The 17,321-nt window shown below is 44.4% G+C and overlaps 1 protein-coding gene across 1 annotated transcript in view; it reads left to right on the plus strand.

Annotated features, from left to right (window-relative positions):
* The window catches only part of ANTXRL (ANTXR like), a 58,967-nt gene that overhangs the window by 9,561 nt on the left and 32,085 nt on the right, over positions 1-17,321 (plus strand). The window contains exons 4-13 of the mRNA XM_083738399.1: positions 224-305; positions 1,090-1,120; positions 2,251-2,330; positions 2,580-2,648; positions 6,227-6,307; positions 6,403-6,463; positions 9,434-9,532; positions 10,810-10,879; positions 11,221-11,299; positions 15,855-15,950. Of these exons, the coding sequence (XP_083594525.1) occupies positions 224-305; positions 1,090-1,120; positions 2,251-2,330; positions 2,580-2,648; positions 6,227-6,307; positions 6,403-6,463; positions 9,434-9,532; positions 10,810-10,879; positions 11,221-11,299; positions 15,855-15,950 (748 nt within the window). The remainder of the gene's footprint in view (positions 1-223; positions 306-1,089; positions 1,121-2,250; positions 2,331-2,579; positions 2,649-6,226; positions 6,308-6,402; positions 6,464-9,433; positions 9,533-10,809; positions 10,880-11,220; positions 11,300-15,854; positions 15,951-17,321) is intronic.

The raw sequence follows: 17,321 nt of genomic DNA on the forward strand, positions 1-17,321 counted from the left end.
GTTCAATAGGCTATGTCGCAGTGAACAGAACCATAGACCTTATTTTTATTTACATGCACGCAAGTGTCCCCGGGGGATGCAATTCGGATCGAGCTTACGTGATGCACAACACACGCTTTCCGGTCACTTTCCAGTCGTGTCGCTTGCTGAGGGTTTGCTGTCTTATTGCAACGTTTCGCGATGGCGAAGCAAAAACGTTGAAAAGCTCTGCCTTTTTCCCTAGGGAAGTCATCCAGCGAGGCCTGGCAGTTCTTCAGAGACAAGTGCCTGGAGGAGACACGTTCATGCATGAAGGCTTTAAAAGGGTAAACGCTGCAGTTCCTCAGTGCTGTGATTACACATACCAAGTGCTTCCAATTCATTTCGGGACCCATTTCAAAATGCCGGGTTTTTGGTTTGTTTTTTTACCTTTAAAGCCCCCAAAGGCTTGAGGTTGGGCTATTTGAGGGATCACCTTCAAATGTGATGCAGTATACCTGCCTGGGTGTTGAGACCTTAATAAGAGGCCATTTTTAGCTTAGTGAGGTGGTGGGGGGGGGCGAGCAGGGCCTTTGTAGGGGTGGCACCCAGTATATGGAATGCTGTGGCCTCTTGTCAAGTGAAGAATCTTCTTCTTCTGCCAAGGCACTTGCTATTCCCCTTGCTGGCTTTATGTCGGTTTTAAGTTGTTCTTCGGTTGCATTGTTTGTGTTGGTTTTCGCTATATTGGTTATTTGTAAATGGTTTTAGTGGGGTTTTTTAACCATTGTTGTGATGCACTTTTAGTGGTATGCAAAAGACCCAAATAATACATTATCATCATCATCATCATCATCATTTATTATTTATACCCCGCCCATCTGGCTGGGTTTCCCCAGCCACTCTGGGCAGCTTCCAGAAAAATATTAAAATACAATAATTCATCAAATATTAAAAGCTTCCCTAAACAGGGCTGCCTTCAGATGTCTTCTAAAAGTCAGATACTTGTTTATTTCTTTGACATTGGATAGGAGGGTGTTCCACAGGGCGGGTGCCACTACCGAGAAGGCCCTTAGTTATGTGAGTGGTATGCAATGTGTTTAATAAATAAATGTGTGTCCTCTGTTACAGGCAAATGAACAGATCTATGAAAATTATGGAGGTAGGAGATGTTTCTGTTAGGAGCACTATCACTTTCTACTGTAAGCATCCCAGGGAGGGATATGTGAGGGTGGAGACCTAATTGGAGTTTCCATTAGATCAGGCCAGGCCTACCATCATGAATAATAATAATAATAATAATAATAATAATAATAATAATACTTATTATTATTAACACTCTGCCCATCTGGCTGGGTTTCCCCAGCCACTCTGGGCGGCTTCCAGCAAAATATTAAAATGCAATAATTCATCAAATATTAAAAGCTTCCCTAATTGATCTGTTTTGATTTGTTTTGTTTTTTTACAATTGCTGTTTTCTTGAAGTCGTTAACTGTCTTAGGTCATTGCTGTTCTTACATGATAATCTGAAGGTATCTTTTCACAGCCTGCAAAAACGTTAGAGCGACCGACTATTGCCATTTTTTCTTATTACATCCAAATGGGTTTTTTAAAACATTTGTGCCATGCAAGCTTGAACTTTTTAACATCAAAATTTAAATGGCTTTTGCTTTCCATTTAGCCACATTTTCTAGGAACTAGACTATTTCATATGAAACAAAGGGAAGACCTGGATGCCAAACGATAATTCCCTCTCTTGCCTTCGTTTCTCCCAAGAAGCAAGACGAATGCGCCAGATCTCTCTCTCCCTTCCCAAGGTCACCTTGAAGATCTTGTGTCTCTGTGACATGAGCAAGAAAAGAATATTTGACATTAAGAATACCTGTCAACAGTGATCAGTGTCTTTAATTTCAAGCTAGACTGAGAGAGACATTTGAAAATACGATGAATTGTATTAGGAATGCACCCAGTAATAAAACAATATTTTAAATGACTGCTTAGCGGCGCTTTCAGATTGATGTATGTAACAAATTTCACGAAAGCAGTTTTCTGGAGATTCTTCATTGAGCTACCTACCTGTTGCTAATGGCTCGGTTTGTAGAATCCCCAGGCGCTTCAATGATAGTGGCTACTGTATGTTTGAGCCTTGCTTCTGTGCATGTCATTCAGCCTCAATCCTGTTTTTCTGCTGGTTGATGCCCAAGTAAATTACTAGCTTTTCTCTTAAGCTGAAGCCTTGTTTTCTTTTTTAATTGAAGAATCTAATATATATTTTATGCTGCCGTATTTCAGGACTCCAGACAGCTAGCGTGATCATAGCTCTCACAGACGGGGAGCTGCAAGAGGCCCAGTTTTATTACGCAGAGAAAGAGGTAAGTTGAGCCTGAATTTCGTCAGACTATGTGGAAATGTAGGAAATGTTCCTTTCATATCTCCAGTTTTCTTGAACAGATCTCTGGTTCTTCCCATTCTGTTGTTTTCCTCCATTTCTTTGCATTGCTCGTTTAAGAAGCCCTTCTTGTCTCTCCTTGCTAATTTTTGGAACAACAACAATGTGGAAATGTACAAGTGTGCCCCTTGGACATTATATAGAGTTTTTTTAATGCTACCTCTCATTTTAGGCTGACAGAGCGAGAAGCCTTGGAGCAATTATCTATTGTGTTGGTGTGAAAGACTTTAATGAAACTCAGGTAATTTAATAATAATAATAATGTTCTTCTACAAATGGAGTTTGATTCTTATGGACTCCCGTACCTGCAAACAAAGACAAATATTTTGTCTGAATAAGTAACACCCACCTTTCTCTTTGTTTCCCGTTAAGGTCAAGTACCCTAATCCCCCCCCCCCCATCTTTACTAGCATTAGCATATGAACATCCATATACAATGTCTCTATCATACGCATTTTCCTCTTTGAACTTTGGCCTCTTTGAATGGCTATCATTTCTTCTTGCAATTTCAAGTCCTACCCCATTCGCATCCAGACAACAACAACAACAACAACAACAACAACAACAACAACAACAATGATTTATTATTTATACCCCGCCCATCTGGCTGGGTTTCCCCAGCCACTCTGGGCGGCTCCCAATCGAGTGTTCAAAACAGTACAGCATTAAATATTAAAAACTTCCCTGAACAGGGCTGCCTTCAGATGTCTTTTAAAGATAGGATAGCTGCTTATTTCCTTCACATCTGAAGGGAGGGTGTTCCACAGGGTGGGCGCCACTACCAAGAAGGCCCTCTGTCTGGTTCCCTGTAACCTCACTTCTCGCAATGGGGGAACCACCAGAAGGCCCTGGGCGCTGGATCTCAGTGTCCAGGCAGAATGATTGGGGTGGAGGCGCTCCCTCAGATATACGGGACCGAAGCCGTTTAGGGCTTTAAAGGTCAGCACCAACACTTGGAATTGTGCTTGGAAATGTACTGGGAGCCAATGCAAATCTCTCAGGACCGGTGTTATGTGGTCCCAGCGGCCGCTCCCCGTCACCAGTCTAGCTGCCGCATTCTGGATTAATTGCAGTTCCCGGGTCACCTTCAAAGGTAGCCCCACATAGAGCGCGTTGCAGTAGTCCAAGCGGGAGATAACTAGAGCATGCACCACTCTGGCGAGGCAGTCCGCAGGCAGGTAGGTTCTTAGCCTGTGTACCAAGTGCAGCTGGTAGACAGCCGCCCTGGACACAGAATTGACCTGCGCCTCCATGGACAGCTGTGAGTCCAAAATGCTCACCCTCATTTTTTAGGGGAGATTCCTCCTGAACTTGGACACACCTCGGTTCCCCCAGCATCCATGTAAAAGTCGTTCTGCCACCTTTTAGGTTCCAGCCATCTGGTTCAGCTGTGGTTCAAGCGAAGCCTGTTCCAACGTACAGGCCTAGCTTCTCCAAAATGGCCCCGGGTCCACAATTAATCAAAAACCATCCTCCCAGCACCGTGGTCTCATCCACACGATAGAGAATGGCCAGCTGGCTCTGTGTATCTCAGACAAAGCTACATTGAAGGGAAGCAGGGGAATGGTTGGCGCTGTGGTCTAAACCACTGAGCCTCTTGGGCTTGCCAATCAGAAGGTCGGCGGTTCGAATCCCCATGACGGAGTGAGCTCCCGTTGCTCTGTCCCAGCTCCTGCCAACCTAGCAGTTTGAAAGCACGTCAAAGTGCAAGTAGATAAATAGCGTTGGGGAGCAGTCTGTGGTCATGTTGGCACCAGTGATGTGGGGAAATGAAATTCTGGGGCTTTGGAAGCCAAATTCTTGTTCCTAGATATGAAAGGCAGTACCTTCAATGTAAAGGTAAAGGACCCCTGGGCGGTTAAGTCCAGTCAAAGGCGACTATGGGGTTGCGGCACTCATCTCGCTTTCAGGCCGAGGGAGCCGGCGTTTGTCCACAGACAGTTTTCTAGGTCATGTGGCCAGCAGGACTAAACCGTTTCTGGGGCAAAGAGACACTGTGACGGAAACCAGAGCGCACAGAAATGCCTTTTACCTTCCTGCCACAGCGGTAACTATTTACCAGGTGGCGCTGTGGGTTAAACCAGAGAGCCTAGGACTTGCTGATCAGAAGGTCGGCGGTTTGAATCCCCGTGATGGGGTGAGCTCCCGTTGCTCGGTCCCTGCTCCTAGCAATTCAAAAGCACATCAAAGTGTAAGTAGATAAATAGGTACCTCTCCAGCGGGAAGGTAAACGGCGTTTCCGTGCACTGCTCTGGTTCACCAGAAGCGGCTTTGTCATGCTGGCCACATGACCTGGAAGCTGTACGCCAGCTCCCTCAGCCAATAAAGCCAGATGAGCGCCGCAACCCCAGAGTCAGCCACAACTGGACCTAATGGTCAGGGGTCCCTTTACCTTACAGACAATGCCTGACGCGGACAGCCTTCGGGCAGGCAAATCACCATGCTGTCTGCGTGCATGTGACAAACACAACTACCTATGCCCAAAATCACCCACTCCCTTGACCCCTACTCATGGAGGGGACATCCTCTTTGCTTGCATGGTCATCTCATGTAATGGCAGTGATTCCATTGAACACCTTACAAAAAATAATGTCCATACCTTTGTGCGTTTAAAAAGAACAAAACACCCCTTGGTTTAACCACAAAGCTTTTTAGCTGTGAACTCATGGTGGGCCTTGGTCTCCAACTCACAAGCAGCATAGCATTGCTTGCTGGTGCCCAGGGCATGTGTGTGTGCGTGCTTCCATGCTGCCAGAGCAACCCCACCAGAGTTTGGATTTGGATTTGATATCCCGCTTTATCACTACCCTAAGGAGTCTCAAAACCGCTAACATTCTCCTTTCCCTTCCTCCCCCACAACAAACACTCTGTGAGGTGAGTGGGGCTGAGAGACTTCAGCTGCATGTGGAGGAGCGGGGAATCGAACCCAGTTCACCAGATTACAAATCTACTGCTCTTAACACCACACTGGCTCTCTCAGAGCAAATTGGGGCCGCACTGAGCTGTCTGCCTACCCACATAGGGGGGAGTGTGGCTGGCTGACATGGCCCTTGGGGGGCAGAGAGGAGCACTGGGCTATTGGGGTCACCTGGATCACGCCGCCTCAAAAATCGTGTACTCCCCCGGCACCCCCTTTTAAAGAAGGCTTTTATGATCTTTATTGCTGCGATTGATTGATTGTGGTTCATCACGCTGCTTTCTTTTCTCTTGTTTTATTACTATGCTTTGTGCTTTACGTACATCTTATTTTAATCTATGCTGCTTTGAGGGTCTCCTCTGGCCAAGAAGCTGAGTATTAATGTAAGTAAGAACTAAATAATAAATACTTCACCTGTGTCCTTTCCAAAATGTTGGTGTATGGCAGTAGTTAAGCTCTGTGGGTTGCAAGTTCCGATTTCGCATCAGCTCATTGATTGGCCTTTGGGTAGGTCATTATTTTCTTAATCTTGGTTGCTTGCACCCCTGCAATATTGGGTAATAGAACTGGTCTAATGGCAACGCTGTTAGGCAGATTACTGATATATGTGAAATACTACAAACTTTCAAATATATCTCTATAAATGTGAAGCCTTTTATGACAAAGAAATCTGCATGTATTTTAATAAGTGGCCTTAAATTCTTCCAGTCAGCCTCTACTTTGGGCACATAAGTCTACCATGTCTCTGGGTGGATATCGCTGGATAATTTAAGTCTCTCCTAGGTCACACATTCTTCAGAACTTCCCAACGGAAAAGGGCATAAGCAGAAAGCAGGCTCTGTTTTTAATTTAATAGATATTATTTTCCCCACCACACATTTATGAGTGTCTTTTCTTTGCAGCTATCGACTATTGCAGATAGCATTGATCACGTTTTCCCTGTGACTGGAGGTTTTTACGCTCTCAGAGGCACCATTGATTCAGTAAGTAGCTTATCCAATAAATTCACCCTTTTCTCAATTTGTCAATCAGTGTCAGGCTACCCTTGGCTGCAAACGTTGTTCTTTCAATCCTACAGATTCTGAAGAAATCGTGCATTGAGATCCTGGCCGCTGAACCATCTAGCATCTGTGCAGGAGGTGAGTATTGCTACCTCGTCCGTTATGGATTCTGGTGATCTTTCTAGATGGTGATGTGAAATGCTGGGCTCTGTTAAATAAAGTCCTGGCTTTGATCAATCAATCAATTTCCTTTATTCGACCGATAGTCAGAAATAAAACACAGAAATAAAACACAATACAGAATTATGAACTAAAACATCATAGGGGTACATGAATAAGGTAGGGCCACAGCACTAAACCTCTCACAGATAACCCACATCAAGGCATTCAATTGTACGTTTCCGACGCTTGAGTGCCAGGAAAAGGAATTTAGCCACTGACAAAGTTGTTTTCCTAGAAGACTTATTTAGCAGATATGCTGTCTGCTTTCCTCTTTGTTGGGGACTAAGCTGGGATAAGTATGGGGTTATAAGATACTGTCTTAAATTGTTGTAGAAGGGACAGCTCAGTAAAATGTGCTCTGTGGATTCTACCTCACCCAACACACAATGGCATAATCTCTGGTCATATGGGACTCCTCCATATCTTCCCTTCAGAACCGCCGAGTCAAGAACATTCAGCCTAGCCGCGGTAAATAGTCTGCGGTATTCCACGTAGTGGATATCCGCCAGGTAGCGAGCTGGAGCAGCTCGGTACATCTGCTCCCCCAGAAACAGCCCTGGTTTCACACGCCTGGCTTTGATTTTCCACACAATATCACAGAATCATAGAGTTGGACCTCAAGCATCATCTAGCCCCAACAATGCAAGAATATTCTTGCTTAACCAACTAGTTTTTTGCAAGTGATTTATTGAACATGGTGCATCCACGTTTTAGGAATATGCTTTCTTCTTCTTCTCCTCTGGTTGTTTGGCAAACCATAGCCTACAATGTGTTGTTGTTCCCTGTTGAACGAAGGATTTGATGATCAAATTCCATAAGATGCGAATGGCTCCTACGCTCGTGAAGGAACAACCATGCACTGCAGGACGCCATATGCATTCCAGATCACAATGTGCAAGATCAGAAGAGAGGTCAAGTGTGTCCTGGAATGGGTTCTTCAGAAGACAATGGTTCCAGTTGACTTGAGAAAGCGAGGCAAATCATTTCATTTCGTTTCACTTTTAATTTGTATGCTGCAAGGCAGCTTACAGCAATAAAATATACAACAAAGAACACACACCTTTATAATAATCTCACAGAAAGTCATAATAAAACATAACTCTGAAATGGAATGACGTGTATCAAATAAAGTAATATTAAGTAATCTATTAGAATATAATAGTACACCACAAAATTAACTATCAAAACAAAACAATAATTGAACAGAAATTCACTCCCTGTGGAACACCCTCCCGTCAGATGTCAAGGAAATAAACAACTATCTGACTTTTAGAAGACATCTGAAGGCAGCCCTGTTTAGGGAAGTTTTTAATGTTTGATGTTTTATTGTGATTTTAATATTCTGTTGGAGCCGCCCAGAGTGGTTGGGAAAACCCAGCCATGTGGGTGGGGTATAAATTATTATTATTATTATTATTATTAGTAGTAGTAGTAGTAGTATTTTATAAATAATGACTAAACTATGATCAGTAAAATTGACTGAGGGACAGTGGACCCGCCCCCCTGCTGAAAACGTTTGCTGGCCCGTGTTCTAGCCCAACCCCCTGCAATACAACAACAACAACAACAATTTATTATTTATACCCCACCCATCTGGCTGGGCTTCCCCAGCCACTCTGGGCGGCTTCCAAAAAATTATTAAAATACTGTAATACATCAACTAGAATCTCAACTAAAGCATCCTTTGCGTTTAAGAACGGGTCTCTCTGTGTTTGTATTCATATTTTTCCACATATATTTCCACCTGCCTCTGTTGAATCATGGATGCCCCCAAGGCTGGTTTTTAGCGATCGAGAAAACTGAATGTTGACTGAGCTGCTGTAGATGGATTAGCCTGTCTGGATTCTGACAATTCTCTGAGGCTTAATGCTTTGTGACCCTCCCAATCTGTAAGCCCCCCGACTCGTAGTCCACTCTGCAAATTTGTATCTCCCCTGATTAGAAGTGACCGAGACGCGCAGCCTGCGAAGAGGCCCATCAGGCTGGAGTCCGAATTTCCCAGAAGCTTCATTGCTCTGATTATACTCACAAGTGCCCTGGCTTGATTGAAAGGTTGCGCTGGATGTTGGCACCCAACCGGCCGCGTCAACTCCCAGGTGTGGATGCAAGCCGTCAGCTCCTCATCAGAGTCACGGAAGCAAAACAGACAGCGCCGCCAGTGCGCACCAGTTTCAACCCACCCTCTCGCTGCCAGCGCTGCCTCTTTGGTTCTGCACTGACCTTTTCCCCTTCGTTGTCTTGTCAAAATCAGCAATTTGGAATCTGACAGTAACGAAGGAAGAAAAGGACGCGTGCCGAGTCAGGGCCCCCAATTTAAATAGAATTAGCCCTTTCAGCTGGCTTGGGTTCCCCAGAACTGAGTGGCATTAAGAATGGGGCAAAAGGGGGCACAGGTTGGCAGACCCAGCAGTTTCCACCGCTCATCTAACCCGCAATGAAAAGGAATAGTTTCCCCCTTTTTTTGTTTCTGTACCTGTTAATGGGAGTGGAAAATGCATAGTGGTCATTTTCACAAACACCGATAACATTGGGGGTGGGCGATGCAGTCATTAAAACATAATATTTTTGTAGTGTCAAAAAAAGCACTTTTACAGGAAGTAACAGTAATAGTCAGGGAAGAGGACTTTGCCTCAAAAGCATAATTCTCCAGCCTTCAAATAGGTCCGAACTGAACGCTTTCCCCAATAATATTTTAATGTTAATAGTGATTTCATAGCTCCTCGGCGTTGCACTTCTTGATTTCCTTAATCGTCTGAGGTTCTCCGTAAAATAGTGTTCCCATTTCACAGTCGGTACACTGAGGACCGTTCCCCCTGAAGCCCTGCTGTATGTTATTGGGCCACGCCAGTTTTCCTCTCATGTTAACGTTTTCTCTTCTCTTTACAGAATCCTATCAAGTGGTGGTCAAAGGCAATGGCTTTTATTACGCAAGGAACATTGACCAAGTTCTCTGCAGTTTCAAGATCAATAACACCATTACTCTTAGTAAGTTGGCAGGTTGTGGCATAATGCTGTTAAGCCTTCCCACCCCAGAAAAGTGCTTTCACCATGTTGTGGTGTGAAATGGTAACAGGGGAAGAATTTTCACCCTCATGGCTACTTCTGCATCATTCCCATCGTACCTGGGCTTGTCTTGCTGGTATGTGCAGGAGATGTCCGGCCAACGCATTTGTCATCGTTGGAATGGAAGTTACGAATTTGATAATCCAGAACAGAAAAGCACAGGCAGGGTTGCAAAGTTTCAGGAAGATGCGGAAACCTACACTAGTTAAATTTCTGCATGTCCTGCAGCTGATAATGTCAGTCTGTATTCTCTGTCAAGGAGTGCGGCGAGATAGCCACACTAAAAGGGCCTTTGCATTATTTTCCTAGATAAGGACTTCATCCGAAAGAAGCAAGTTTGAACCTCCCTAACGTATACTTAGGGACGCGGGTGGCGCTGTGGGTTAGACCACAGAGCCTAGGACTTGCTGATCAGAAGGTTGGCGGTTTGAATCCCCGCGACGGGGTGAGCTCCTGTTGCTCGGTCCCAGCTCCTGCCAACCTAGCAGTTCAAAAGCACGTCAAAGTGCAAGTAGATAAATAGGTAGCGCTCCAGCGGGAAGGTAAACGGCGTTTCCGTGCGCTGCTCTGGTTCGCCACAAGCGGCTTAGTCATGCTGGCCACATGACCCGGAAGCTGTACGCCGGCTCCCTCGGTCAATAAAGTGAGATGAGCGCTGCAACCCCAGAGTTGGTCACGACTGGACCTAATGGTCAGGGGTCTCTTTACCTTTACCTTTACCTTTAACGTATACTTAGCACAAAAGGGCAACAACTCAACCAGCATCAGTTAGGGAATCAAATCACTCTAAAACAGAACAGACAAATAATTATCTATCTATCCGTCTATCTTTCTATCTATCATCTATCTTTTATCTATCATCTATCTATCTATCTATCTATCTATCTATCTATCTATCTATCTATCTATCTATCTCTATCTATCTATCTATCATCTATCTATCTATATCTATCTATCTATATCTATCTATCTCAATTTGTTCTACAATGAATGAAATGAAAGGGAAGACACACATATAACCTGTAACTCAATGGCTGAAAGGTTAAAGAAAGAAGAAGAAAGGGAAACCTAAAACTATTTGCTGCTGTAACGAATTTTTTTAAAAAATGAAACAGGCACTCTTCATAAACTTGCCATCTAAAGTTTTTTATGGCTGCTTTGTACTAGCATAGAAGTGATTTTTCGTTTCTTCCCTTCAGATGAAAAGCCAACAATTGTTCAAGACACATACTTACTTTGCCCTGCTCCAGTGATAGCAGATGTTGGACAGTAAGTACATTGTGCTTTTACCTGTTCCTCATACCACCTCTTACTTGTCGTGTTTTCTCGCCCCCCCACCCCCCGAAATGCTAAAATGTGAGAACCGCCAACTGAAATATATCAGTTCTAAGGGGTTAGAAACTCGTGGGGGTGGGGAGAATCATTGATTTCATTGTTTGTTACGATAAACAGAGAAGAGAGATAGTAAAAATTATAATTTATTATTTATACACCGCCCATCTGGCTGGGTTTCCCAAGCCACTCTGGGTGGCTTCCAACAAAAGATTAAAAATACATTAAAACAGAGGGAAAGACCATCGTTTTAATCAACGTCTCTGTTGGCTCTCCAGGGTGGTTTACCTGCAAGTTAGCATGAACAGCGGACTGACGTTCATCTCCAGCTCTGTCAGCATCACCAGCACCCGCTGTGTAAGTATGAACCACGAAACTGAGGGAAGGAAGGACCTAAAATGCAGAAACAAGGACTAAGGGGTTGGGTGGGAAAGTGTTGCTTTTTGACCACCGATCCAGCTCTTAATAATAATAATAATAATAATAATAATAATAATAATATATTACTTATACCCCACCCATCTGGCTGGGCCTCACCAGCCACACTGGGCGGCTCCCAACAGAACATTAAAAACACAATAAAATATCAAACATTAAAAACTTCCCTAAACAGGACTGCCTTCAGGTGTCTTCTAAAAGTCAGATATTCCTTGACATCTGATGGGAGGGCGTTCCACAGGGCGGGCGCCACCACTGAGAAGGCCCTCTGCCTAGTTCCCTGTAACTTCACTTCTCGCATGGAGGGAACCGCCAAAAGGTTCTTGGATCTGGACCTCAGTGTCCGGGCTGAACGATGGGGGTGGAGATGCTCCTTCAGGTATACTCAAGGGAACATGGAACTGGGTTTGACAGGGGCAGCCAACCTTGTTTATTCCTGACCCACTCATATCTAAAGCAATGGATGGGGTGGGGGGCTAATTTTAAAGCCAAGAAAGGGATCTGTGAGTCTAAGACCTTTTGCTGCTTTGTCTGCTGCTGACCCAGGTTCAGGCTGTGGTCGTTTGAATGCTTGTACTTTATAAGTTAGAAACAAATATTTTATTTATAGAACAATGAATTTGTCTCCTCTCCTCTCTCTTCCCACCCCCCTTCGCTTTGCGTTTGTGGGCATTTTGCTCCTTACGCTGCCCTCTGCAATTGTGTGGGAGGGGTTCAGTTCCCTTCCTTGTGAAAACGGAAGAAAATGCGTAGGTCTATATTCTCACTGTGGCGTCAGCATAACTGTCTGCAGGTGATCCTAGTCAGTGTGCCAAGCAAAAATCCCATGCAACAGAGGCAGAAAGAACAAAACATTAGTCACACGTGGGCACACACAACTTACAAAAACAGCAGAGGGGGAAATCAGACATTTAGTCTCTACAACTAAACTTGTATGGGTTTGACTTTAACTATCTGCCAACACAGGACGCGGGTGGCGCTGTGGGTTAAACCACAGAACCTAGAACTTGCCGGTCAGAAGGTCAGCGGTTCGAATCCCCGCGACGGGATGAGCTCCCGTTGCTCGGTCCCTGCTCCTGCCAACCTAGCAGTTCAAAAGCACGGCAAAGTGCAAGTAGATAAATAGGTACCGCTCCAGCGGGAAGGTAAATGGCGTTTCCGTGCGCTGCTCTGGTTCGCCAGAAGCGGCTTAGTCATGCTGGCCACATGACCCGGAAGCTGTACGCAGTCTCCCTCGGCCAATAAAGCGAGATGAGTGCCACAACCCCAGAGTCGGTCACGACTGGACCTAATGGTCAGGGGTCCCTTTACCTTTTTATCTGTCCACACAGATTTTTTTTGTATTTTGCAATGGCCATTTCTGATTTTGGCCTACCCAGATTGCCAGATAGACCGTGCGGAATAGGTACAGCAGAGACAAAATTTTAGCTGTGCGACTGAGCAGATTTATTTAGCAGTATACTAGCAGTGTAAGCGAAACTTGCCTTTCCGATAGAAATGTTCTTGGGCAGTGCAGTCCCATAGATATCTGCTCAAAGTAAGCCAATTGGGTTGGGTGATGCTCCCAGAATTGCTGCCTTTGGGGCTGTTACAGAGAGCCAAAATAATAGCTATGTTCACTTGCCCCACAACCATGCGATCAAATGCCACTACTTAGGTTTTCTGGAAATAAACTAAGAAGATAAGATCTTTTCTTACTCTATAGCATGGCTAGTCCTTTCCTTCGAAGTCACTGGTGCTGTTTATTGTCACGTTTGATAACATGTACAAATGCAACATGAAATGGCTGTGAGCATGCAGGAAGGAATGTACATAAGAAGATGGCTCTATAGAGCAGGCATAGGCAAACTCGGCCCTCCAGATGTTTTGGGACTACAACTCCCATCATCCCTAGCTAATAGGACCAGTGGTCAGGGATGATGGGAGTTGTAGTCCCGAAACATCTGGAGGGCCGAGTTTGCCTATGCCTGCTCTATAGGTACCCAGGACTTTAAAGGTTAATACCAATGCTTCAAATTGAGCCTGGAAACTTAACAGGGAGCCAATACGGGCCTGTCAGCAAAGGTGCCTAGGGCCTGTCAGCAAACTGATTTCATTTTCTGAACAGTTTTCAGATGGTTCTTTACAGTAGTCTGCTCTTGGGCGTGAATGACTCTGGGCGAGGACAAATTCTGCCAGGAACGGTTGTGGTTGGCCGCTTGCCAGCGTTATATTTGAAAACACACACAAAATTAAAACGAGGTTTTAAGCACTGTTTTTGTTCTGCTGCAGTCTGCAGTTCACGTCTCTGGGTGTCAAACCAAGCTAGAGCGGGACACTACTCTCTGAAAACTGCTTTGCACTAGGGAAGCTGCGTCTGGCGTTCGAAAAGATGAGCTTGTGTGGCTTCCTTCTTCATAAGGAGAAAGCAAGGAAATTGATCTAATGTGCTGCCTTAGGGCCTGACCGCAGCCAAACGACACTCGCAGATGTCACAAGTAGCACATTTATTCGCATCCCATTTTTTTCTTTCAAAGACACATGAAGCAGCTTACAAAAAAACGATGCAGCGGAGATTAAATTGAAAAACAACAAACGCTGACTAATATAGCAGCAGTAAGCATGGTAAAAGTCCATGATACAAACTTTCATTTAAAGAAACAACAACAGGGTCATTAAACGCTTGTTAGATAAAAAAAAATTAATGAAATGAAAAGAATAAAGATTTGCAAATTCAATGCTTAACTGCAAAGGACTTGCGCTTAATGGTAGATTAATGGGGAAGAGCTGTAGCCTTGGAGAAGCTTTCTGGTTCACTCTCAGGAGATGGGGACTGTTATTGGTTATACTGGATGCTGGCGGCGCTGTGGTCAAAACCACTGTTAAGAAGGTCGGTGGTTCGAATCCCCACGATGGAGTGAGCTCCTGTTGCTCTGTCCCACCTGCTGCCAACCTAGCAGTTTGAAAGCACGCAAGTGCAAGTAGATAAATAGGTACTGCTGTGGTGGAAAGGTAAACAGCATTTCCATGCGCTCTGGCAGTCGTCACGGTCCTCTGTCAGCCAGTAGCGGTTTAGTTCTGCTGGCCACATGACCTGGAAAGCTGTCTGTGGACAAACGCCGGCTCCCTCGGCCTGAAAGCAAGATGAGCGCCACAATCCCATAGTCGCCTTTGATTGGACTTAACCATCCAGGGGTCCTTTACCTTTACCTATACAGTGGTACCTCGGGTTACATACGCTTCAGGTTACAGACTCCGCTAACCCAGAAATAGTACCTCGGGTTAAGAACTTTGCTTCAGGATGAGAACAGAAATCGTGCTCCGGCGGCGCGGCGGCAGCAGGAGGCCCTGTTAGCTAAAGTGGTGCTTCAGGTTAAGAACAGTTTCAGGTTAAGAACGGACCTCCAGAACAAATTAAGTTCTTAACCCGAGGTACCACTGTACTGGTTGCAGCGAAGAAAGCAAGGTGGGGTTTGCAGTGTTTCCCACCCAGCGCTGTTTCTTTGAACTAGTTGAAATTTAGGAGACTGAGCTTCCTTAGCAAAGCCCTCAGTAAAAGTTCCTTGGCTGCATTTTCCGGGTGTCAAAGCCAGAAACAACGGGCACCCCGGGCTCAGCGGGGGGGTGTGTGTCCCAGATGTTTTAACGAGTGCCCTGAGTACTGAGGGCACCTCGTGGCACTGATAAATGGTGGTGTGGTTGCCAGTAGTTCAACAAGCAGGGCAGCCGTGGGAAGAAGGAAGTTTTTGTTCCCAGTCCTCCTCCTCCTCCTCACCCTTCTCTGAAGCACTGCATGCTGAGTGATAGAGCCCAGTGGAAACCCAAAGGAGTTTGTAGTTGTAGCTGTTTTAAAGAAAGAGAGGGAAGAAAACACCTGCACTTTATTTATTTATTTATTTATTTATTTATATTAGTTTTTAATTACAACAATCCAATAATAGCCTCATTATAACAATGCCAAATTGTAATAGAATTCCTAATACAAATCATTCAAAATACCAAATTTCTGTATTTTTCGCTCTATAAGACGCACCAGACCATAAGACGCACATAGTTTTTTGGAGGAGGAAAACAAGAAAAAATATATATTATGAATTCCAGAAGCCAGAACAGCAAGAGGGATCGCTGCGCAGCGAAAGCAGCAATCCCTCTTGCTATTCTGGCTTCTGGGATAGCTGCGCTGCCTGCATTCGCTCCATAAGACACACACACATTTCCCCTTACTTTTTAGGAAGGAAAAGGTGAGTCTTATAGAGCAAAAAATACGGTAATTTATAAGCGTGCAAGTGAAGATCTCGTACTGAGTCATTGCTTTCCCTGTGTGTGACATTTATTCTGTCCGTGGTGTATCTTTCTGCCCTTGCCATCATCACCTCGTACACCATACGTCTGAAACCCGTGATTAAATCCGAACCGCGTCGATTGCAATGCGAAATAAACAATGCCCGGTTCTGTCACAAGATCCGTAACCTGGAAATACCTTCCTTGCTTGCAGCATCATGGAACGATTGTTTTCATTGTGCTCCTGATCCTGTTCCTGCTCCTGGCTTTGGCTCTCTTCTGGTGGTTCTGGCCGCTCTGCTGCACCGTGGTAAGTGTGCGGGTCGTATTCAAGGCTGTTTGTTTTTTTAAATTTCTTTTTATATGTTGTTGTTGTTTAGTCGTTTAGTCGTGTCCGACTCTTTGTGACCCCCTGGACCAGAGCACGTCAGGCACTCCTGTCTTCCACTGCCTCCCGCAGTTTGGTCAAACTCATGTTCGTAGCTTTGAGAACACTGTCCAACCATCTCGTCCTCTGTCGTCCCCTTCTCCTTGTGCCCTCCATCTTTCCCAATATCAGGGTCTTTTCCAGGGAGTCTTCTCTTCTCATGAGGTGGCCAAAGTATTGGAGCCTCAGCTTCAGGATCTGTCCTTCCAGTGAGCACTCAGGGCTGATTTCCTTAAGAATGGATAGGTTTGATTTTCTTGCAGCCCACGGGACTCTCAAGTGTCTCCTCCAGCACCATAATTCAAAAGCGTCAATTCTTTGGCGATCAGCCTTCTTTATGTTCCAGCTCTCACTTCCATACATCACTACTGGGAAAACCATAGCTTTAACTATGCAGACCTTTGTTGGCAAGGTGATGTCTCTACTTTTTAAGATGCTGTCTAGGTTTGTCATCGCTTTTCTCCCAAGAAGCAGGCTTCTTTTAATTTCATGGCTGCTGTCACCATCTGCAGTGATCATGGAGCCCAAGAAAGTAAAATCTCTCACTGCCTCCATTTCTTCCCCTTCTCTTTGCCAGGAGGTGATGGGACCAGTGGCCATGATCTTCGTTTTTTTGATGTTGAGCTTCAGACCATATTTTGCGCTCTCCACTTTCACCCTCAATAAAAGCTTTTTATATATAAATTTTTATTAGTTTTTTTTAACATACCATTTTCAACAGTGACTAAACATATTTTTACATCTTATTCAATTTTTCCCCTTCCATCAATCCTGTCTGAAAACTTTCCAATCCAATCTCTTAGTATACATTTCTTATTTTCTCTGTTACATTAAAACTCATAACCAATGTCTCTATTCTTTATCCGCTTTGTAGCACTTCATATATTTCTCCTTACAAATCTTCATGTAGTCCTACTAGCGTAATTTGTTGGTTACAGTTGCTCTTCAAATAGTTCATATACTTCTTCCAATCTTCTGTAAATCTCTGGTCCTGCAGCTTTCGAATCCTTCCTGTCATTTTGTCCAATTCTGCATAGTCCTTTATTTTCGTCTGCCATTCTTCTTTCGTCGGAATTTCTTCTTGTTTCCATTTCTGGGCTAACAATACTCTTGCCTCAGTTGTTGCATATAAAAGCAATTTAACATCTTGCCTATTAATGTTCTGACCTATAACACCAAGTAAAAATGCTTCTGGTTTTTTAAAAAAATGTATTTTTCAACATCTTTTTCATCTCATTATATATCATTTCCCAG

This window comes from Podarcis gaigeae (genome assembly GCF_964106915.1).
Source record: "Podarcis gaigeae genome assembly, chromosome: 5".
NCBI classification, from domain to species: domain Eukaryota; kingdom Metazoa; phylum Chordata; class Lepidosauria; order Squamata; family Lacertidae; genus Podarcis; species Podarcis gaigeae.